The 22,339-nt window shown below is 35.5% G+C and overlaps 3 protein-coding genes and 1 pseudogene across 6 annotated transcripts; 3 read left to right on the top strand and 1 right to left on the bottom strand.

Moving 5' to 3' along the window:
- The first annotated feature begins 5,271 nt into the window (after positions 1–5,271).
- Positions 5,272–7,767, top strand: LOC110635166 (inositol polyphosphate multikinase alpha-like; annotated as a pseudogene).
- A 717-nt stretch (positions 7,768–8,484) lies between these two features.
- On the top strand, positions 8,485–9,490 carry LOC110635221 (germin-like protein subfamily 3 member 4). The gene has a single exon (XM_021784467.2). The coding sequence runs from the start codon at positions 8,579–8,581 to the stop codon at positions 9,329–9,331; it is 753 nt and encodes a 250-aa protein (XP_021640159.2). The 5' UTR covers positions 8,485–8,578; the 3' UTR covers positions 9,332–9,490.
- Positions 9,491–9,677: 187 nt separating this feature from the next.
- LOC110635165 (uncharacterized) lies at positions 9,678–14,512 on the top strand. 4 transcript variants are annotated; one of them, XM_021784386.2, is made up of 12 exons: positions 9,678–9,822; positions 9,941–10,069; positions 10,177–10,300; positions 10,380–10,513; positions 10,646–10,790; positions 11,026–11,204; positions 11,343–11,583; positions 11,723–11,821; positions 12,028–12,182; positions 12,388–12,495; positions 13,044–13,132; positions 13,828–14,512. In XM_021784386.2, the coding sequence occupies exons 1-12, from the start codon at positions 9,754–9,756 to the stop codon at positions 14,369–14,371; spliced, it is 2,016 nt and encodes a 671-aa protein (XP_021640078.2). In that variant the 5' UTR covers positions 9,678–9,753; the 3' UTR covers positions 14,372–14,512. The 4 variants fall into 4 exon arrangements, with proteins under 4 accessions (XP_021640078.2, XP_021640077.2, XP_057995967.1 ...); XM_021784385.2 differs by having other exon boundaries at positions 10,377–10,513; XM_058139984.1 differs by having other exon boundaries at positions 10,168–10,300.
- A 1,389-nt stretch (positions 14,513–15,901) lies between these two features.
- On the bottom strand, positions 15,902–21,767 carry LOC110635193 (respiratory burst oxidase homolog protein C). Its single transcript, XM_021784436.2, has 12 exons — positions 20,922–21,767; positions 20,665–20,824; positions 20,535–20,583; positions 20,260–20,373; positions 19,744–20,169; positions 19,253–19,636; positions 19,049–19,144; positions 18,788–18,903; positions 18,593–18,695; positions 18,407–18,483; positions 16,851–17,389; positions 15,902–16,394 (listed from the first exon to the last, which is right to left on the bottom strand). The coding sequence occupies exons 1-12, from the start codon at positions 21,487–21,489 to the stop codon at positions 16,285–16,287; spliced, it is 2,742 nt and encodes a 913-aa protein (XP_021640128.2). The 5' UTR covers positions 21,490–21,767; the 3' UTR covers positions 15,902–16,284.
- Positions 21,768–22,339: the final 572 nt, after the last annotated feature.

Genomic DNA, 22,339 nt, shown 5'->3' with positions numbered 1-22,339 from the left:
GCGGGTCGTTATCACTGGAAATAAATTTTAATCGGTGCATTCCGGTTGGATTTTACGTGTTGACTTTGTTAAAAATGACCAAAAGCATAAATTGCCACCTAAACTCACACTTTTAAAATTAATTTGGTCTTTTAATTTACTATTAAATTAATTTACTCTCCAAATTTAAAAATTTAAATTGATTGAATATAATTTTACTTAGTCAATAAATACGAATAAAGCATGTACCGAAGCACGTTTTATTTACTACAATTATGCAAATATGAAAAAATAAATATTTTTGTTCCTTCATCTTTTTTTTTTCTCCTCTTATTATTCTTTCAATTTATTCTTCTCTAATTTGTCATTTTCGCAACATTAGACTTTTCATTTTGTCATTATTACCGCTTCTCTTTCACTCTTCTCTCTCTCTCTTTTCCTTTTTCTTCTTGTTTTGTCATCATCACCTCTTCTCTTCCCTTATTTTCTCTTTAAATTTTTCTTTTTTAATATTTTGCTATCTCTCTAAGGGTACAAATACAAACCTTTTTTTTTGTCCGTGTATAGCAATGACAATGGATTTTGAGTTATACCATGTCCCACAACAAAAATAGAGTTGTGTCATTTTCATAGTGTTTATTGACTCTTCTAGCTTTGAGTTTATTTGTGCGTAAGTAGCATGTAGATTTTAAAAATAACTACTCTTTTTTATTTTGATGGTTTTTTTGGTTGATTGGTTGGTTTTAATTGTGTTTTAGTTGATTTTTTATTTGTCTTTTTGTTCAATAGCTTGAAGGCATTCCTTCTTTGAGTTCGGATTGTTACCTTGTTACACATAAGATATTTGCTCATTAGTTCAACTACTAGGCGGTTGAGATTTTGTTTTTAACACTTTTGCTTTGCCTTTTTCTTTTTTTTTTTTTTTTTTTGCAGTGATTTTCCCTGTACTCTCCCAGGTGTTAGTGAGGAAAGCAAAAGCAATTTCTATAATCAAAGAAGAAATTGTCAATTTTAATGGTTTTGTTACTGAAATCGTAAGTGTTGATTGCTTCTTTTTCTTTCTTTACTATACATCATCCTAACTTGGATTCGCAATCTTCTTTGTCTATAAATGTCACGACCCAATCTATGGGCCGGACCAGCACTAGGATCTGGGCCAGCCTAAACGCCCCGAGGCCCGTAGTAAGTCTAATTATTCCTCAAATCCATAACCAGGCCCACAATTTAGGCCCAATATGCATATAAGATAATTTAAATCAAACTGTTATAATTTTATTTCGGGCCAACTTAGCCCAGAAATTTTCAGAAAACTAAAATCAGGGAAGCCCAGTTCAACCATGTTACCTCATTTACAAACTGTTTAAATACCATACAAATCTTCATTTATTAATCTCAAAAATTTAAATTAACACAATTTCTAACAAGGTCCACACTATTACTAACACATGCGGAGTTCTAGATTTTAAATTTAGAAAAGATAGTAAAACAATTAAATAATCAATGTTAAACCTGCGAGGAAGAAAATAGGTTGCTCTGTAAAATAACTCCTCCTGTGGCCTGGAAAAATATTGAACAGGAGTGAGCGTTCGACTCAGAGAGTAAAATATCAATTTTAACCATAATCTCTATAACTATCTAAAGCTAATGCACCCTGTAGAGTGAAATGCAACACCAGCAATAATTTCACATCATAACATCAAAAAGGTAATTTGGAGCATTCACACACCCAGTAATATCAATCATAATATATATGGGAGCTGATCCCCTATACAGTTCTCTTAATTCCAACTGTGCTAGCGAAGAACTCAGCTCGGACTTCCACTTAATAACCAAATCGGGGTCCCAGCGAAGAACTCAAGCCGTGTCTACCCCGAAGGACCGGGTCCCAGCGAAGATCTCAAGCCGTGTCTACCCGTCCTATCCATAGTCCACACCACATCACACGCACGCCAACGCACGCACACTGCTCCAAATTACCACAACAACATACATGACACTTTCACAGTTATGAATACAACATAAATCGTGCCTAAAGTTTATCTACATAGATATATGCATATAATTGATGCATGGGCATGCTTGAACATATAATAATAGTGAAATTACAATTAAAATTAATATTTTACTCACAGTACACTGATGACTATTGTGGCTGCTGGATGCAGAAAAATAGCTGACCTCGATCACCTAATAATTAAATTATAAATTATTAGTACTAAGTTAAGATAAAACTCTAAAGAGGCAATAGACCGTCTAATTCATGCCGGAAATCCGGCAGAGTTTCCCCTATACCTGGGATCTACCCAACCTGCAAAAAGGCTCAAATAACACTTCTAAATTCTCAATTTCTACAATCACATCTCATCAATATCACATAGCCCCTCCTGGGCCCTCCAAATCAGATAATACTCAAAATATTAAAAATTATATTTTAGTCCCTATAATTGACATTTTTCAAAAATCCACTCAAACAAGCTCTAAAAATTCTAAAATTTTGTCCCGTGGTCCTTAACAATATTATAAGGCTATTGCAAAATGAATTGTAATTTTCTAATCACCCATGAATATTTTATCCAAGAATTTTACTCGATTCCATAAGTTTCCTACATCTAATATATTCTTAATTTAACCTAATTAAATATTCACATATTTAAACATCCATCCTCAACCTTCAACCAATTATATAAAATTTAATTATCTTAATTTCAAATAATCTTATATGCCCATATGCTAAAAATCTAACTAAATGCCATCTATATTTTTCAAAAATATTCTACAATCACTAAAAAATTCAACAAACACCATAGAATATTTCTAAATAATTTTACTTTCATCATATATTTCTTTTAGAATTTTTCTCCAATTTTTCCTGTTTAAGAAACACTGTATTTATGCTCCACAGACAGAGAAATAATAAAAATTGTCTTACCCGAAGTTTATCTGTCTCAAAAATTTCAAAAATTTATGAGGAAGTCTCTGGAAGTTGAATCATCTCCATAGCCCACCGGAGCCACCACCGGAACCACCGCGCACGGTGGCCGGCCACCGGTCGCCAGCGACATTTGCCGGATCTGATCATACCATAATGTTCCTCTCCTCTTTCTCAGTCCATAGGTGATCTCGGATCGTTGATCCAACGGTTGGACCGTCGTAGATCTAACAAAAAAGCTTGAAAAACCTGAAACTTCTCTCCTCCATATCTCACTCATCCGACCTCCATTTGCTGTAAAATGGGTATCAAAAGAAAGCTCTCGGAACAAGCTTTCCAACGCCACCTGAATCGCCTCGATCGGACGTCGGATCCGGAATCGCGCCGGAAAGCCGCTGCCCTGTGTGCGCGCGTTTTCTCTCTCCTCTCTCTCTCTTGCCGCCGTTTCTGGTGTCTGGCCGTCGCCGGCTGGGTGGGGAGCCGCTCGCCGGCCAATCACCGGAGAAAGAAAGAAGAAGAAGAGAGGGAAGGAGAGGGAGAGAAGAGAAAATGGGGGGGGGGGAGGGGGAGTCCTCCCGTTTTTTCTTTTGAAATTTTTTTTTTTTTTTTATAAAAAAGCTAGCATGTGACGGTGGAAACCCACTGTCACACGCCAAGTCCCATCCCTCTTTTTTTTTTTTTTTCCTTGGTTGTTACAATAAATCTTTACTCAAATCAAGTTTGACTCTTTTAGGCTATTCACAAGACACGCTGTGATTTTAAAAAAATCGAAATATTTGAAATTTGCACAGTAACTACTGCAATAATAGATTATAAGAACTTGAACCAATTTAATATTGAATAAATTTTGCTTTTAGAATTTAAAATTTTAAATCACTTTATCTTATTTTTACTGATGTGGACAACACTTAATAAGCTATTTTTTAAGTTAGTAAGCATTTTTTTCCATTTTGTAATACGTGTAATTAATTTAAATTTAAAAAATTAAGTATTAAATTGATTTAATTTTTAAATTCAGTGGGTAAATTAATTTAGTGTTAAATTAAGAAAGAAAATTGGCTTTTCTGTAGAAACTTAAGGAGCAAAATATATTTTTGGCCACTAAAAACCACTGAAAAACGTATGGACTATTACACCTGTGAACTAGACAAACCCGATTTCAACAACACCACGGCATTTGATGGCAACTTGACAAAATAAAATAAAATAAAATAAAAAGGAACGGTTCCTATTTATCTCCAACAATTGTTTTTTGGTCGAAGCTCCAACTTCTCATTGTGTGAACTGTGAAGAATGAAGATGTAAAACCACATAGGTGAATAATGCAGGCTTGTAATGGATTTAGTTTTACACTATTTCAATGGTTTTGCAAATTTGATCAATAAGCTTTTCTGCTATTTTGATTGAAATGAATTTTCTGTTATTTTTTTAATCCTCTAAACATTAAAAAATATTAAAATATTTTTTTAGAAATATTTTTTTACAAAACAAAACGTAATCTTATATTTAATATATTTATTTGAAAGTAATTTAAATAATAATTTTAACTGTTCTAAAAAATAATTAATTTTAACAATTAAATTTTAACTGTTCTCTCTTTTCCTTCTTTTTCTTCTCCTTTTATTTTCTTTTCTTTTTTCTTTTTTATCTCTCTCTCTCTCTCTCATATTTTTCACTTTCTCTTTTGCTTTTCTCACACACAAGACATAACATTTAAAATAATTATTAAATATAATTTATATACAATTAAAATATTTTTTTTAAATATACTATTAACATTTTAAAAACAAGGTAAATTTAATTGTAAATTTTATAATGAAAATAAGCTTTAAAAGAGGATATTTTGCAATAAAGATATTTTAAGTAATAGTTTTTTTTTAATTATTTTGAAAAATAAAAATAAATGATTTATAATTATAACATTATATTAAATATAATTATATAAAATCCAATTAAATTTTATATTTTTATTTGTATTATAAAAATTTATTTTCAAATAAATTTTAATTAAAATATCTGATTTTTTTTTCTTAACAAGGATTTTCATTTATAGAAATTAAGAGGATACAAAGTTGACTTCATCATAAAGATATATCTTATGAAAATCTATTTATTGAAAATATTATTTTATTTTTATATAATAAAATTAAAAAATATATAAATTAAAATTATGTATATTTTAAAATTATTATTAACTTTTGCATCCTAAAGTTGGAGTTTATGAGAATATTTCATGAGAGTAGATTAGCCTTACGAAAAAGGGGGGATTGGGATTGGGTTTAATTGCGCTGACTTTGACTAGAACACATCTGATTCTCCTGCACTTGCATGTACCTGATTATTTTTATTCATCTCGAATGCCGATCCCAAAATCTATCTAATCCAATTCAACTTGGTTAAAAAACAGACTTGGTTTTCAGAGTGTTTAGTTGGATGATCCTCGATCGAATCCTTAAGCTTGGGCAAGAGATTCTCTGTAAGCTGGATGGTAATCAAGAATTTATTTTATTTGTGGTGCCATCTTACTCAGCATTCTAATGAGTAGAGAAAGTATAATTTTTAGGTTATTTTTTGGGTTTGTGTGGTGGTTCTGTTTTGAAGTTAAATGGTAGCTACCAGTTTTATTTTCAGTTTGTTAGGAGCTGTAGTTATCATTTAATACATTTTTAATTGATGGGCATTGAATTTCTTTGCTTGACAGACAATGTTAAAGAATATACGGAGATGCAAGAGATACACTCAATGTTTCTTTTTTATTTACAGCTTGTTTTGATGGGGTTGAAGGATTGGATGACTTTTGCCCTTAAAAGACATTTGAACTAGAAAAATGGCAACTTTATTTATCAGTTTGATTCTTTCTCAACTCCATGCTTCATTTGTCTAAATTGAGTTGCAACTTATCTTAATATTGCCTCAGGAAGTTTTTTAGCTAATTATCAGATGAAGCATGATGGTTAAACAGATATGCATACATATTGTACTGTCATTTTTTGTGATTTAATTTTCCCGGTTTACAGGTTCATTTTCACATTTGAGACTTGTATGTTAATTGTGAATCAAAATTAGGAAATTTGTCTTTTCACATTGAGTGGAACTAACCACTAGAAAAGAATTTACTTGGGATTTTTGAAGATCCACATGAGAACTTCCCTGAATGCCTGCAATATTGACTTGGTTTGTTTGAAATTAGTAACCATATGAATGGGTTGAGAGTATGACTCCAATATAAGGAGCTTGACTCATTTGTAGCAAAGTGGGGTAGCCTGCCACACGATGATCACTGCTGTTTCATTTTATCTGTTCTTAGTCTGTTGATTTACATTTAGTAATTGGTGGCTATTTTTCCTTCCTTGTTACTGATCGGAACACAGCAGCTTTCAACATTGCATATTTTAAAAAAATTGTGGTCTGTAGATAGTCTAATAGTGTAAGAATTGGAGACTGAAACTCTAGTGTTTTGGCTAATTTTTACATATTGAATATTCCTTCAAGACATGTAAAGATCAAAATCAAGAAATATTGTTTGCTGTGCTATTCTTCTCTACTTTTCCACACCATGCTAAAGATCCCAGAACATCAGGTTGCAGGCCACAAAGCCTGTCATGGACTCCTTGGCGCTCTCATGGATGATTCTGGGCGCTTCTACAAACCTCTTCAAGATGATGAGCGTGGCCCTAGAGAAGTGACCTTTTATGCATCCTTCTCATCCAATACAATGGTTCCAGATCAAATCCGCAAATTCTTTTCTATCTTCTATGGAACTCAACTCTTAGAGGCATCTGATGGATCTGGGTTGCATCCCCACCTTGTCTTGCAGGATGTTGTCTCCGGTCACTCACATCCATCCATCATGTACATTAAGATTGGTTCCAGAACATGGTACCCACAAGTGCCTGAGGACTATATCCAACGGTGCCTTAAGAAAAATAGAGAAACCAGCAGTTTGTCATTGGGTTTTAGGTTATCTGGCTTGCAGGTGCATGGTAACAAGGAATCAGGATTCTGGAAACCGGGGAGGGAGGTTGTCCAGAAGCTTACTGCAGATGACATTCAATTGGTTCTGAGAAAGCTTGTTTCTTCTAATTCTTCCGCTGATCCATATTTGGTGCCAGATAGTCTTTTTGCATCCAGTGTTTACGGTGGTTCTACTGGGATTTTGGCCCAGCTATTATAGCTGAAGGCACGGTGTGAGGATCTAAGCATCTACCACTTCAATTCTTGTTCAGTTCTCATTTCTCATTGTGTATGAAAAGGAGTCGTTTCTGAAAGGAGGATCTTCAGGTGCCGAAGTTAAACTTATTGACTTTGCTTATGTTTTGGAAGGCAATGGTGTTATGGATCATAACTTCTTGGGCGGAGTTTGCTCTTTGATAAAGTTTATCTCTGAGATTCTTACCACTCCAGATGAATGCTCAAACAAAATTTGTTTGCAAGGACTCTGAGAAGAGCCGAGTCTGCAATGCAGACAGCATCGGGGAGTGAACAGGCAGTTACAATGCAAAGGATTGAAGATCAAATTACTTTTTACTAGGCGGGCCTAATTTTTGCATTGAGGTTTACAAGACTGTCTCAGGGAATTTGCATCGACTTATTGAAGAAATTTCTCCATGGAATTCCATATAGCTATTGTTGTAATTCTGGCTAAAAAAAAAAAAAAGAAATAATCCATGGATGTAAAACCCTTATGGATTTTAATTTTCTCAGTCCATTATTTTGAAAGTTCCATTTCCATTCTGGTTTACAGATTTCCTGTCATTGTGTAGAAGAAGAAAGCCTATGCCATTGTATTGTTATTTATGTAGAAATGTGGCTTTGAGCTGAAAGATGATAAAAGTAGGCCACTGTCTTATTTACTGCAATTGCTACTGCATCTGATATTTTAGTCGCAGGCATACAATTAAAAAACGTTTCTCCCTGAAAAGTGGAGTGGGGGAGAAAGTGAGAGAGAGAGAGAGAGAGTATTTAATAATAAGTGTACAGTATCGTAGCATCTTTTTATAGTGGGCCAAGCAGAAAAGGATCGGAAGAAAAGACAAAAAGAAGTGCCAAGGTTGATAGTACATCTTATTCATATGCCACCGCAGCTCAACTTTACAGGTGCAAAATTCTGCCATCGACTGCACATTTTTTAAGTTAAACCAATTAACAGTGTCCACTTATATTTGCTTGCTTCTTTCAAGTTACTTTAAAAATCCTAAGGTCATAGGTTGCATTCAGTTTCAGCGTAGCCAATTGCCTTCCTGTTAAGGCAAGGAAGCTTGCAAATTCAGGAAACCTGAAAGAATTCAGCGTTTTTGTCCATGATTGAAAGATTAAAGAGCAATATCAGCTGGGCCTATTAGGATGGATGTTGAAACTATTTTTTGTTGGAAAAAATAATTTAAAAACATATTTAAGATATGTCAAATTTAAATTAAAATTAAATTTTAAAGATTTCTAATGAATATTTTTTTTAAATATTATTTTTTTCAATAACAGTTGAAATAGTTATGTGAAGTAAACCTTTAGTGTATTTAAAAGAATTAAGGGCATCCCCAGCCGACCTTTGATAAGCAATGCTCTTAAATTCTGCTTTCAAGATAATCTATTTGAAATCTAGCAGTGAACTCCAAGCCTCAAAAATGACTTTTATTTCATGCAACCTCCAGACATATATTTCACATATAAATAATGAACGAAAACACTCGTTACTTCGCAAGAGTAACATTACATACATACAAGAAACAAAAACACTCCATTACTTCACAAAAAGAACAACCCAAGATGAATTCCTCCATTCTCGTTTGCGTGATCATGTGTTCTTGCATTCAGATCTGCTTGGCAGACTACGATAATCTCCAGGATACTTGTCCAGCAGCTCCCACAAGCAAGCAGTCTATCTTCATCAATGGTTTGCCTTGCAAGGACCCTAACAGTATCACTCCTTCAGATTTCAAGTCATCAAAACTGAGTCGCCCTGGTGACAAGAACAAATTTCTGCGTTCCGCAACAACCATTGTCACTGCCGCAGATTTCCCTGGCCTGAACACCCTCGGTCTCTCAATTTCTAGGATAGACCTTGATGTGGATGGTTTAGTATTGCCGCTATACCACCCAAGAGCCTCTGAGCTGTTCTTTGTCAGTGCAGGTGTAGTGATTGCTGGATTTGTCGACACCAAAAACCAACAGTTCCAGAAGATTCTCAAGGAAGGAGATGTGTTTGTGCTTCCTCGGGGTTTGCTTCACTTCTGCTTGAATGCTGGCGATGAGGCCGCTACCATTTTCTCAGTACTCAGTAGCCAGAATCCAGGGGTGGTGAGCGTTGCTGGTAGCCTTTTCGAGTCTGATCCAGATATGTTAAACAAGCTTGTGAGGAAAATAAAATCAATTTCTTCATCACAAGTTAATGGCTTGGAAAATGCCACTCTATTTGGATTTTATTAGAATATCAAGTTGATATAATGAGAAAATAATAATACTTCCCTGCTTATAAAAAACAATGCATCTTGTCTTATTTAAAGTTATTTATATGCAGATGTAATTTTACTAAAATAATAAATCGTAAATTATTTTAAAATTTTATTAATAATAAATGAAGACTGGAAGTTGTATCTACGAGATGAGTGGCATGCGCTCTTTATGCTCAGCTTATAAATTTAAAATGAAGGGTGCTTTATTGCTATTTTTCAAAAGATACGTGGGGAATTTCATAATTCTAAAAAAGTGGGGGTCAAAACTGAAATTCCCTGATTCCCTCGCAAAGTTGTAACAACTCCATTGCTGGTATTTGAACAGACCTTTCATCACTCATTCGGCGCCAAACAGTTGTCCATAGTAAATCCATAAGAGAAGAAGAAGAGGAAGAAATGGTAGTAGTATACTTCTTGTTGGATCTATGCAGCATATCGCCTCCATTGCTTAGAGACCTAAAGCAGGTACGAATAAAGCTTCTCTCTCTCTCTTCCTGTTATCGAACCTATCCCTTATATAGAAGTTCTAGTGACAGTTTCCGTGTTTTGTTGATCGATTGAGGGAGTTGTGGATTTTGGCCAGTGCTTGTTGCAGCTTGCTAATTTGTATGCGATTTCATCTCCTTCGTCGTCGCGGCATCGATCCGACTATCTCAGAGACAGGATCGGTTTGTGCTATGTCTTCAAAAATCGCATTTCCTCATCTCATGAGGTGGTTGCCTATTTGGATTCTTTGTATTATTATCATTGTCTCTTTTTAGAGAAAAGTGACAATTAGCAAGTGCGCAAACGTATTAACGTTTTTTGAAGTGTAAACAGGTTAAAATCGCATATAGCCCTAGAGGTAATTTCAGTCTCCGTGATTTCCATCACGCTGTTAACAGCTTGCCTGGAGATGCCTTTTTGCCTGAAATCGACGATTCCCGAGCTCTACGGTCAGGCGGTATATCTCTTTCTCTCTCTGATGAATTTTGTGGAGCATTTTTGTTTTCATGTTGATTTATTTTGTGGATTGCTAGTAGATGTAAAATTACCAACCGTTTTGAGTGATCAAGTTCTTTACTCCTGGGGAGACAAAGATTTTATGAGGAAAGTGATTGTTTTGAGCTCCTGCTTACCTGAGAAAATAGACTCTGCCATGAAAAATACTCTCATGGTGAGTCAAATATCATGTATATTATTTCTCTTCCTCTTTCTCTATTTTTCTTTCTTGGTGGTGGCGGGATGGGCTACGTGCCCATGCTTCTTGTTCTTGGTAACAAAACCATCTGGTTTATTCTCTGAACAGGATGCCGCGGACAAGTGTGTTTCAGTGGAGTTTGTGTTGTTTGATCAAAGCGCAAGTCATCTCAGCAATACGCAGGAGAATATCAATTGCTTCGCAAGAAGTTTATCTGATCTCGATAATTGCTCATTTCAGACTTTTCTCCCTGGTTAAGTTCCCCCATGATCTGTAGGTTCATTTTGCATTGAAATCGAAAATCTTTATGCTTCATCGCAGATTAATAACACAATTGCATCCTGGGGCTAAATTTTTGTTGCAATTAAGCTCAATATTGCTTGGATGTAAATAGCTTTAATTATGTATCCTGAGAAAATAGGAACAAGCGAATATATGAGATTCCTTGTGTAATTTGTATTTAGCATTAACATTAAAAAACTTTCCAGATAGCAGAGTATTTCATAGTCTGGTGAAACGATGGCTACTGGATTTAAAGGATGACATGGAGGAACCATTGCAAGCTCGATTCATCTTTAAAAGCAACCTTATAGGCTCTTTGAATCACATAAGCTGCAGCTTGTCAATATCTGTCAGTCAAAATATTGACGGTTTTGATGCTTGTCAGGTATTAATTACAAGTATCGCTTCATGCTTTATTGTGTGTTAACATGGTTCTTTTCTTCCATCCTTTTTTTTGTCATTCCATTTCCTTTCTTGGGTCAAAATCATCAAAACTTTATGAAAGATTGTACTTTGCCTATAGACATGCAGGTGTCACGGCATTGTGTTAGATAACGCAGCCAAGAATAAAGTTGAGGGTCCTTCTTGTCCAATTACTGGCCGTGATCTGGGAACAACTGATGTGATTGAAAATTCTGTGAGAGTTGGAGATGAAACGATCTTGTTTATGCCCTCTTTTCAGAGCACAATGAAACTCCATCAAATTCCTTCACCCATTGAATTCAACATTATTGAAAGAACTAATTTGAGGTCTTTAAGTGAAGGTGATACCATGTGTTTCATCTGTCATCTGGTCTCTGACTCTCTGTTGCATTTCTTATGGACAAATCAGCTGAGAGTATAATGCAGACTCTAATTGGCATGCTTTACTACTAATCTCCCCTTCTTGGTATTTTAACCCAGGTGTTATATTTGGAACCTCATATTTTGTAGCTCCATCAGCTTGCAATGAGATAGAAACTTCTTCAAAAGAAATGTATCAATCTGAATTGAATTATCAACGTGAGTGGAATGCCTCTTTGAATTTTTTTTTTTTTTGGTTTAGTTGTGTGTATGTAAGAGAATTTTGTTCTCCCAGTTCCTTTGATTGCTGATATTTCCAAATTTTTTTGAGTCTTAAAGTGATTTGATTTCCTGGGAATATTCTTGTGCAATTATTTGCAAAAATGTGTTGCTTCATCTTTCTAAATCTGGACGTACTTTGGCAGTTTTTCAAGGGATGTGCAGTGCTTTACATACAATGGATCAGGGTTTGGTATGTTCTTCATATTATAACGTAGAAACCATAAGGAAGACAGAATTCCACTGCTATTATATTCTTCAGCCTTCAGACAAGGGACCAAAGGGACCAATGCTTCTCAGGGTGAGTGTTGGTCCCCTTTTATTGACTAATTATCCATCAGTGTATGTCATTTTTGACAACCTTTTTATTTCTCACTCAATCTCTTCCTCTTAGTTTAGTTCCTTTGCTTGTTTGCAGATGCATGACAGATTTTGGTTCAACTTTTCTTCCCAGGACTTTCTCTCTTCTCTGTCCATTTTTAACAAATTACTCTACAACTACGCAGCGTCTTGCAGGTTTAGAGGAAGTCTTGCCTATACCTGACATCAATCAATTCATTGATTCTTCAGTGTCTAAGGATATTCACAATTTCATTCAAGCCTCTTTGTTAAAGGTTGAATTTTGTCTGTCACTTCCTACAGTTGCCTTCTGTTGCGGAAGTGTTACTTTTTTCTTTTTCGTTGCTTTAAGATGAATTCAATTTTTATGAGTTTGCATAAGCATAATGTTCAGTTTCATCATGTAGAAGATAAAAAGTTTGCCATTAACTGCTGAAGAAGTTTGTCAAAGTTCTCAGCTAGATGTAATCATACGGCATCTGATGAGCTGCCTACAATACAAGTTACACGTAACTTCAAATTATTTGGCAAAGTTCTGAATTGGTTAATAGGAAGAGATACTGTGGAAAGCTCTTTTATTTTTTTGAAGATATTTTTTAAGAAATCTTACCTACAACATTTGAGACTCTGAGATCATGTAGATATTGATTTCTTTCTGGTATTGCATCAACTTAGATTAATCAGGAGGCTTGGCTTTGATAGGCATGGTATAACTACATCTTATTTAGTTAGATGATCCGAGGAGCATTATCCCCTTGATCAGACTAATACTTTCATCAGAATAATGGTATCCATTTTTTTTTCTTTTTCTGAATTCGTACAGATTGAATTGAAAGACTACAATCCAGTCCAGCATGAGAGAGGCTTCCATCAAAAGCTGAACTTGCTTGTAAAGGAGAGCTTACAATTTGGGTAATTATTGTATTTACCCATGCTGAGTCTTGCTTGCTAGCCTTTAAAATGACATGCACAAATGTACACTACTTGCCTTTCAAGTTCTAAGTTATTAATAGAGCTTTGGAGTGAACAGTAAATAGATTAAGTGTTTAAAGAGGTTGCTAATCTAATTTCGGCAAATTGCCTGTAATAAAAATATTTTCCATTTCACCTGCACTCATCAAATTATTTTTTAAACGGATTATACTGTTAGTATTTTCTTTTTCTTCCCAAAAGAAGAGGTTTGATAACAAATTTCTTGGAGATGATTTTGATCCTTTAACCATATGACAAATTTAGGCATAGAATAATAGAATTGACATCTTAGTCATCCGTACGAATAAATTCATTTCTCTAATATTGGAAAGAGGGGCATTTAGAGATTGTTGGCAATAAAACATGTTCAGCCACCCCCAGTAGTTTTGTCTCAATTATTTCTCTACAACATCCAAATTGAGTTTATTTTATTGCTGCTTTAGAGATCTTGTGCAATATTAATGTGTGGATGACCTCATTTATAGAGTAATTCCTATAATATTTGTGAGTTTTGAGAGTGTAGCTTAGTTGAACATCGTTTTTTTTTTTTTTTTTTAATGATTATCATCCTCAATGTTTGAAATGTGGTGGAAGTTTCCCTGATATTTTCCATGATTACATGAAAAATATTCCAGGTCAGTTCCACCTAAAAGGAATGAGGCAACATCTGAACTGTTCTCAAACCAACAAGATTCTTCAGACGTGACTGTACAATCAAATTGTGTAATAGATGCTATAGTCATTGAAGGTGAATCTCCTCAGTTGAATCTTACAGTTAGAGAAGACAAAACCACTTCTTCTATTGCAGAAGAATGGGAACAGCTGATTGTCAGTGAAGTCCCCAAGATATACTCTTCTTCTTGTATTTCTAAACCTAAGACAGATATGTTACTTGTATATTTACCAGAAAGTAGTAAGCAGCTGGATGTAAAAACTTCAAGGATATTAGAGAGACTGGAAGCGCCTAGAAAGCTGAAAACAAAGGTCACTTCTCCCATTGTTACAAGCAGTAACCTCTCTGAAACATGTTTGCCAACAAAAAGGCCTCTGATCCCATTCCAGCAGCCCCTTCATGCAACAGATCATAGTTTGACTTTAAGCCAGTCAATGAAAGCTAAAAAAGAAACTGAAATGAGAAGAAGGCTGCCTTCCTGCGGAACAGGTAATGTAAATGAGTAAACATTTACCGCGGTAGGATGAAAACATTTGGTTGTATGAACTATGCACGAGGTGGCATGCCTGTGAAAATATATTGTCATGGAAGCTGAAACTGAGAGCAGCTCATGTTCTTCTATAATTTCAATTCAATTTTTTTAAATATCCTCCTATATCTTATCTGCATGTTTTTGCCTGTGCAAACGGTCGGTTTGGTTCCGAACCGAACTGAACCGATAAAATCGAAAACCGAAAATCGAAAATTTTAAAAATCGAACCGAACCGATTGATAAGAGAAAACCAAACCGAATCGAACCGATAAATTTCGGTTCGATTCGGTTCGGTTTTAAACCGATCAAACCGAAATTTATAAAATTTCATATTTTTAACATTAAATCTAAATAATAAAAACATAAAAACAAAAAAATTAGAAATCAAAACTCAAAAATCTTTAGGTTCAATTCGGTTTTCTTTGATTTCGGTTTGGTTCGATTCGGTTTGATTCAATTTAATTCATTTTTTTCGATTTCTTATATATATTAATAATTTCGGTTCGGTTCGGTTTTTTTGATTTTTTTATGAAAATAACCGAACCGAACCGATTAATCGAAATTATCAAAATTATAAACCGAATCGAATCGATTAAATTTTAAAATCGAACCGATTGAACCGAATTAATCGGTTCGGTTCGGTTTTTTGGTTTAAACCGAAAACTGCACACCCCTATTTTTGCCTACTTATTCAGTGTATTATCGATCCCAGCTGATTATTGTGCCATGATAAAAACTATCAAAAAAGAATAAAAACAATTCAAGTATATATTATTAGCTAGCTACAGCAGCATGTGGCACGTAAAATTCAATAATAATAAAAAAAAAAAGTATAGATCCTTGTAAAATTTGGAATTGACACCTATTCCCTTTCGTCAATAATGGTAGATGTTTTTGAATTATCCTCGATCCTTGCTGCATTGCATTGTTATGTTTCCAGGAATTTGAAGTGCATATCCCATTTCCCTTTTCGGCGCATCTACTTAAATACTTTGTTACGCCTAACAAACATCTCCCAAACTTCAAACAAGGCATAAAGAATTTCCAGGTAACTATGTGATTTATTTTACTATCCCCTCACCTCCTCGTCCTAGTTGACAACAAAAATATTGCACCAGAGGAAAAAAGTTGTGCTGGGCCTGGGCATGGACTTGGTCGTTGTGCCAGAATCTGTGCTCAAGCCCACCCCTTAGATATTAAAAATATCCCTTTCACGTTTTGGGCCAGCCAAGTTGGCCTTTGAAAAAATTAGCATTTTTTTAGAAGCAGGGTTTGTTTAGTTTAGCTGGTAGCTGATCAGTGCTAAATATTAATTATTTGATAAAGTTGTATTAAAGGTTATTATTGATGTGTTAAATGATCATTAAGGACATAATCTTTTTTTTAAAGAATAATGCATATTTTATATTTTTCACTTTATATCTTATGTAATTCCTCTAATAATTATTATTTTTTGAATAATTTTATGATTAATAAATATATTTTTATATATGAATCTTCAAGATGAAAAAGGAAGAAAACACTTTACATTCGCCTTTTTATACAGAGAATTTTTTTTTTCTCCCAAAGACACAGATACAGATTCATATAGGTGAGCAGTGAGCACAGCATTAGTCATGCTCACACACTTTAAAATTTTTTTTTGGTGGGCTCTGGGCTGCCCCCTCCAATCAACCAACACACTATCTCGTAAGGTGCATCATTCTACCAAAATTTCTATAGAAATGTAAAGCAAACTTAAATAATTATTGATCAATTTAAAGCTAAAGGTCAACAAAAGGGGTCTTTTCTTTGTAACGTGCTAGAAAGTGGGATCTTGGTGGAGCTCCAGAATAGTTATGGGCCAGTGATGTCTCTCTCTATCTTTCTCTTCTCGTCCTTTGAAAATTAGAAATTTTCTTTGTGAAAATCAAACTTGGTGTTCGTCTTGTGTGAGAAATCAGAGGCTAGGTGGCGTAGCTCTTTTGTAAGGGCTGGTGCTCCACAGTAAAACACCCCTGCCATTAGAGAAGAGACAAGTTATTACTATTGTTTTTTGTTTCTTCTTTTCTAAAGATATAAATAAAGAATAAAAGGAGTATATACAGGATCTGATTTCTTATCATCAGAAAGAGCATCGGTATACTATTTCTACCATTTCTCCAATATCGATCCGTTCCTTTCTGGAGTATATGCCCTTCATCTTTTTCCAAAGAAAGAAAAGAAAGAAAGCTAGCTCTCAATTTGAGGCAAAAAGCTTTCATAACAGACAGTGGGGCAAGCAAGTGATGATTAATTCTTGAGTCATCATCAGGAAAAAAGCACTAGCACCCACTATTATTTTATCCGTTTATAGTTCATAGGAATTTTTTAACTTGGATAATGCAGAAAAGGCTCTGAGAGTGAAGACATGAAATAGCATTGGAATAATTTATGTGCTAAGTTAGGTAAAATAACAAAAGAAAAGGGCTTACCAACTCGAGAATTGGGGTGGTTAAGGGCAATGCGCTTGTAGACGGTCCTCCAATTGGGCTTGGCAAAGTGGGATTTAACTCGAGTGCCAGAGACAATGTCAACACCATTCTTGGCATGGTGGAGAGATTGAAGCATGGCAATTAAGGCAGATCTTGCATCTCCCTCTTCATAAACACTAGTGCAATAGTTATGGAGTTCTATGACATTGTTGTGGTCTAGTTCAGCCACCTCGTTCATCACCCCTTTAAACCATTCGAAGGACCCCTGCTCCCTTGTCACCCAATAAAAATATGCCCTGCTTGTCTTGAAGTTTTCTTTTCGTTTTAGTGTATTAGGACTAAGTGTTCGTGGCAATGTACCATTTTCTAGTGCACCCTCTCCTTCTTCTTCCATGTCCCTGATGTTGCTCACTATATCCTTGACAATGCTTATCATTGGAGTTGCTCCAATTCCTAGACCCACAAGCAGAACCACGTCATATTTCTTGTAGTCCTGTGCTGGTGCTCCATATGGACCATCAATCAAAACTCTTGGAAAACTGTTCATCACCATCATTACCATATAGTTGTTAGAGGAATAGGTCATTTACATTATCATACAGGCTTATACTATCTAAGCAAGAGACTTTTTTTCAGTGGAAGAAGCAAGAAAATATATTTTGCCAAAAATATCAATGACATGAAAGGGCAATCATTTTTTTACTTTAACACAAAGCCATGTGCGAGCGTTTGTTAGATATCCCTACTCCATACTATTATTGGAGCAAAATGGATTAGCTTGTAATGTAAAATTTAATCATCAATTTTGGTGTGTTGTTTATGTTTAATTAATGGATTATTGAATTTAAAGGAAAATAATCTTCTAATTTGCAATCTTTGGCCATGTGGGTTGACTATTAAGTGCATGGACAATAATTTGTCAAACTAATCAAGCCATATACATGTGGTGCAATTAATCAGGAAAATACGAATCTGTCAAAGATGCCAATCCTATTTGTCTTCTGGTGTGATATCTCATCGCAGACACATAAGGCCAAAGATCTGGTGGAATTTAGCTACCAAGAGCACCCTTAGGTGGACAATGTTCTGTAATTCTTGCAATTAGGTGGTGGGTCATCAATATAGGTGAAGGGCCATTTTTCTTGGTAGTTTTTTGTCTTCTTTATGGTGTCCCTAATTATTCCATAAACAAATGATGCATTCTTTATTCTTACCCCATGCCCTTATGTATACTGAAAGGATAAGACCCCTACAGCTAACTACCTTGGCTGGGCACACAAAATTCAAGGGAGATCACTTGCTCTTCTAGGGTGGGTATATCAGTAGAGAGATTTTTGCACCCAATCACCCAAGATTCACGCCTAAATTAGAAGTTGACCTAATGTCTTGCTTGTCAAGTATACAGAATGAACTACTCACCCTCTCTACCTTTGGATTCCTTTTGAAGTGTTTATAATACTACTTGTTCAGAAAATACATCTGGGTTTTCTTTAAAATTTATCTTTGATCCAGTGATGTGGATAGACTGACATTTTACCCAAAATAAAAGAACTCACCAAATTGGATTGTTGTTTCCTTGTAAGCCCTCAGCTCTGAGAAGTCCACTTTTCCCAGTGTCAGGTGGTTGGCAAACCTGGTGAGAATGAGGAATTTTAGCCACCACAGGATTCTTGAAAACAAACAAGGTTGCTAGAAAAATATATATATACACACTCATTTCCAATAGAGTAGAAACCACGTGCCTGTGAGAATATTGTTTTGAGTTGCCTTGTCCAATCACCCAAGGTTCTAATGTGAACACTAAGATAGTCATCTCCAGGAGCAGAAGTGATGGAAAATGGGTGCCTGTTGACATGTGATTTTTACCTTTAAGTAAGCAACTAATGACATATTTATAACAATTAGTAATATATTAAAAAGCTTTAAGGGTTTCTCACCATTCAAATGGAGAGACAGCAGCACAGTTAACAAACATGTATTGCCCACTCTTGTATCTAAATCCCTGAGGCTTTGACATGTGAAGTGCCAACACATTTCCAGGATAAATAGCCACCTAAATATAAAAAATAACAGCATTGAGCGCAATTTCCAATCATTCTCTCTCCCTCTCGCTCTCTCTCTCGCTCTCTCACACACACACACACACAAACTTTTTATTTTCTTTGAACCCAATTATACATAAAAATCAAACCTTTTACCTTTTTGATGGTAACAGGCTTGATGCTGGATCTTAGTGCCCTAGTCAATCTTTCACTGGCATAAAGGATTATAGGAATAGCCAAATACATCCAGGTCTGTCAATAAACAGGGATGGATCAGTGTAATTACCAATCAAATAATGTACAGACTTAAAAAAAAAAAAAAAAAAAAAAAAAAACTAATTGGTTAGAGAAGTTGCTTACCGTTTTCTTGTACCATTTATCAGTCAAGTAGAGGTAATGACCATGCACAATGAGCAGGGCGTAGACAATGATGAAGAGATGGTGAGAGTACCAAAAGGCATTGAAGCCAGTGAGCTTCTTGAGGAAAGGGGGCAAATTGAGCCTGTTACGCCTGAACCAGGGGGTAGCTAGTGTAAAGGCTATTGCCATCAATATCACCATTATGATCCCAGTCACTCCCTCCACTTCCTTCACAAAATGCCAGTAGCTTGAAGGTTGATCCCCAAAAAATGGCTGCATAAGCTTCCATTTCTCTTCATTTGCTTGAAGAAGCCGCGGGAAGTCACAGGTTAAATGAGAAATTCCATGCAGACCAACTCCAATTGTAATCCCAACTGCTATCACCTGATGAAAAAGAACCCTTTTATTGTTTCTGGATTTTGATGCCTATAACTCTTTTTTTATTATTATTATTTTTTTGGATAGGAAACAAGTATATATTAAGATAATACCTTGTGGAAATTGAGGTTGTCATCAAAAGGAACCACAACACCCAACTTGGTCTTATTCCTGAGCCAGGTGATGGTGTTTCTGCAGACTGGTAGTAATATTAAAGCCATATTCAATTTCAGTGTCTCAGCTCCTCCCTTGGCGATACAGACGCATTCGCGCATTACCACATAGGCTGCTCTGCGTCGATACTGCACATACTTCCAGGCAAATAGGCCAGCCATAACCCCAATCCAAATAGCTATCACCCACACTCTCTGCCAGTTGTCTAAAATGAAATACTTGATGCTTCTACACCATCTCGTTATTGGGTTGTCATCCAGTGTTGGCTTAAGCTTCTGGCTAAGCATTTTGCTCAGGTTTTTGCTCTCTCCTACTCTTACAGATTGGTTTGGTCCTTGCAATAGAAGCATTTCCAGGTTCTCTATCTGTTTTTTGAACAATAATCACACATAATGAATGGCCTAAAAGAAAAAGAAAAAAGTGAGAGGTCAAAGATCAATTTTTCATTTATTCACCATGATATATCCATGATTTTCTGGATCCAGCTCTTCCATGATCAAGGCTGCATACTCCTCTGCTTGTTTTTGGATGTTTGAGAGTTTATTTGCAGAAGCGCTAAGGGTAATAATCTGTAAACATAAATAATCAAATATATATATATATATATATATATATATTAATCAAGTCCAAATACGAAGCACATGATCTGATCACTGAAATTAACGAAATGCTTAAAACTACATAAACATTTAAGTCCACTTCTGGGTTATTTGTCTCTTGATTGATATACCTCTCTGACTTCCTCTTCTGTGATTCTACCATCCGCATCTTTATCAACCCTGCAATTATTTTTCAGCATTTTAAGTTTCAGCTCCAAATCATCACTTGATTATACACTTCCAACAAAAAGTAGACATTACATGTCAAAGAAAGTTTGAAGCCTGGAATCGAAGCTCTGGTCGGAAATCTGTTCCCAGAATTCCTGCAACTCAGCCATACTGATTGAATCACCTTCTATATTCCTCTTCCTTGCAAGTGCATCAAACAACTCCCCTGCGAATTCCTTAGATTCCTTCATTCCTGCCATTACACAATTTCACATAGATTTAAGATTAATTAGTCCCAACTGGGAAAATAACACTGGTAATTAGGCAGATTCATTTGCTTTTTTATGTACCTATGCATTCACAGAATCGTGAGCGGGGAAGCAACCCATCCGTGGAAGAAGTAATTTCATGGAACCGCTTCTCCACGGCGGCCCACCCTGCACCTCCATCAGTCTTGCTGATAAACTTAAGTCCTTTCAAAGCATGAGCAGCCGCAGATTTGTTCCTGTCGAGGCGACCCGGAGGAGGAGGTCTCTTGGAGAATGAAGTAATTCGCTTTAATTCCTGGGAAACCTGCCTGATCCTGGCAGAAGCATTCCTCATAACTTTTGAGGTAGATCTTTTCTCCAGACCTTTGGCAAGTAGTGACACTTCTGGATCTTCTTCCATACCATTTGCTGCTTTCACACTGTGGACAGCCACAGAATCATCGCGGAGATCCAGGGTGACCTCCACGTATTGTTCATCCTGGGCTGAACTGGACTCTGGGATGTTGAACCTGGCGCTCTTTCTTGTTCCTCTCTTGTTAAGAGGTCCGCTTAAGGGACCAGTGTAAGGTACCCTTTCACCAGATAAGAGCTCTGTATCAGAGTGATGATGCTGGTGATGATGATGATCTTCTCTACCCATGTCTTGCATCTTGCTCTGGCAGATAAAATGAAGCTGTATCTATAGTTCAAGACCTACTTTTATCTCTAGTGTCGATAAAAGCTGTAAGAATCAGCTACTTCGCGCAGAAAGCAACAAACACAAAAACAAGTTCTTAAACATAATTATGGCTAATTGAATCAGTAAAGAAAATGAAACTAATTTCTTTTCTTTTCTTTTCTTTTCTTTTCTTTCAAGGGGAAGTGACTCCCTGTTAGTATGAATATATAGAGAGGTCCATGGGAATGCAGATAAATTAAACAAATTATGGTCTGAACATGGGATTATTTTTTCATGCATTAATATAACCATGTTGCAATTAAATAATTAATTATCATAATAATAATGAAGTTCATTTAATTCTGACAATTTTTGTTTGTACTAATTAGCCTAAGCTGATTACTAGTAAAGCTTCTTTTTCTCCTCCTTTCTTTACACGTGCGTTATTTCCGTTTTCTTACCATCTTCCTCGCAATCCGATCTGGACTTCAGTCATGGCCCTTATTATATACGACACATATAATTCCCTTTATATGAGAGAAAACAAAACTCCCGAACCAGGAGAGAAAAAAGTCATCTGAAAATCTTCACCGACTAAGGTCAAGCAATGCCCTGCTTTCCCATGTCCGAGAAGATAGCCAAATTAGCAACACTTAGAAGGAAGAATGATAAAAGATAAAGCTCACTCTTATCTTTGTTGTGACAGTTGTAATAAACAACTTAAAAGTTAGTGAATCATGCTGTGTTTGTACACACCAAATTAACATTTAAATTTTGAAAAATAATAATAAGGAGAAAAAAAAAAACATGATGGAAGGTCAACCTTACTAACAAAAACAAC

The sequence above is a fragment of the Hevea brasiliensis genome, chromosome 17 (assembly GCF_030052815.1).
Source record: "Hevea brasiliensis isolate MT/VB/25A 57/8 chromosome 17, ASM3005281v1, whole genome shotgun sequence".
In the NCBI taxonomy this organism is placed as follows: Eukaryota; Viridiplantae; Streptophyta; class Magnoliopsida; order Malpighiales; family Euphorbiaceae; genus Hevea; species Hevea brasiliensis.
This window is presented reverse-complemented; position numbering and strand designations above follow the sequence as displayed.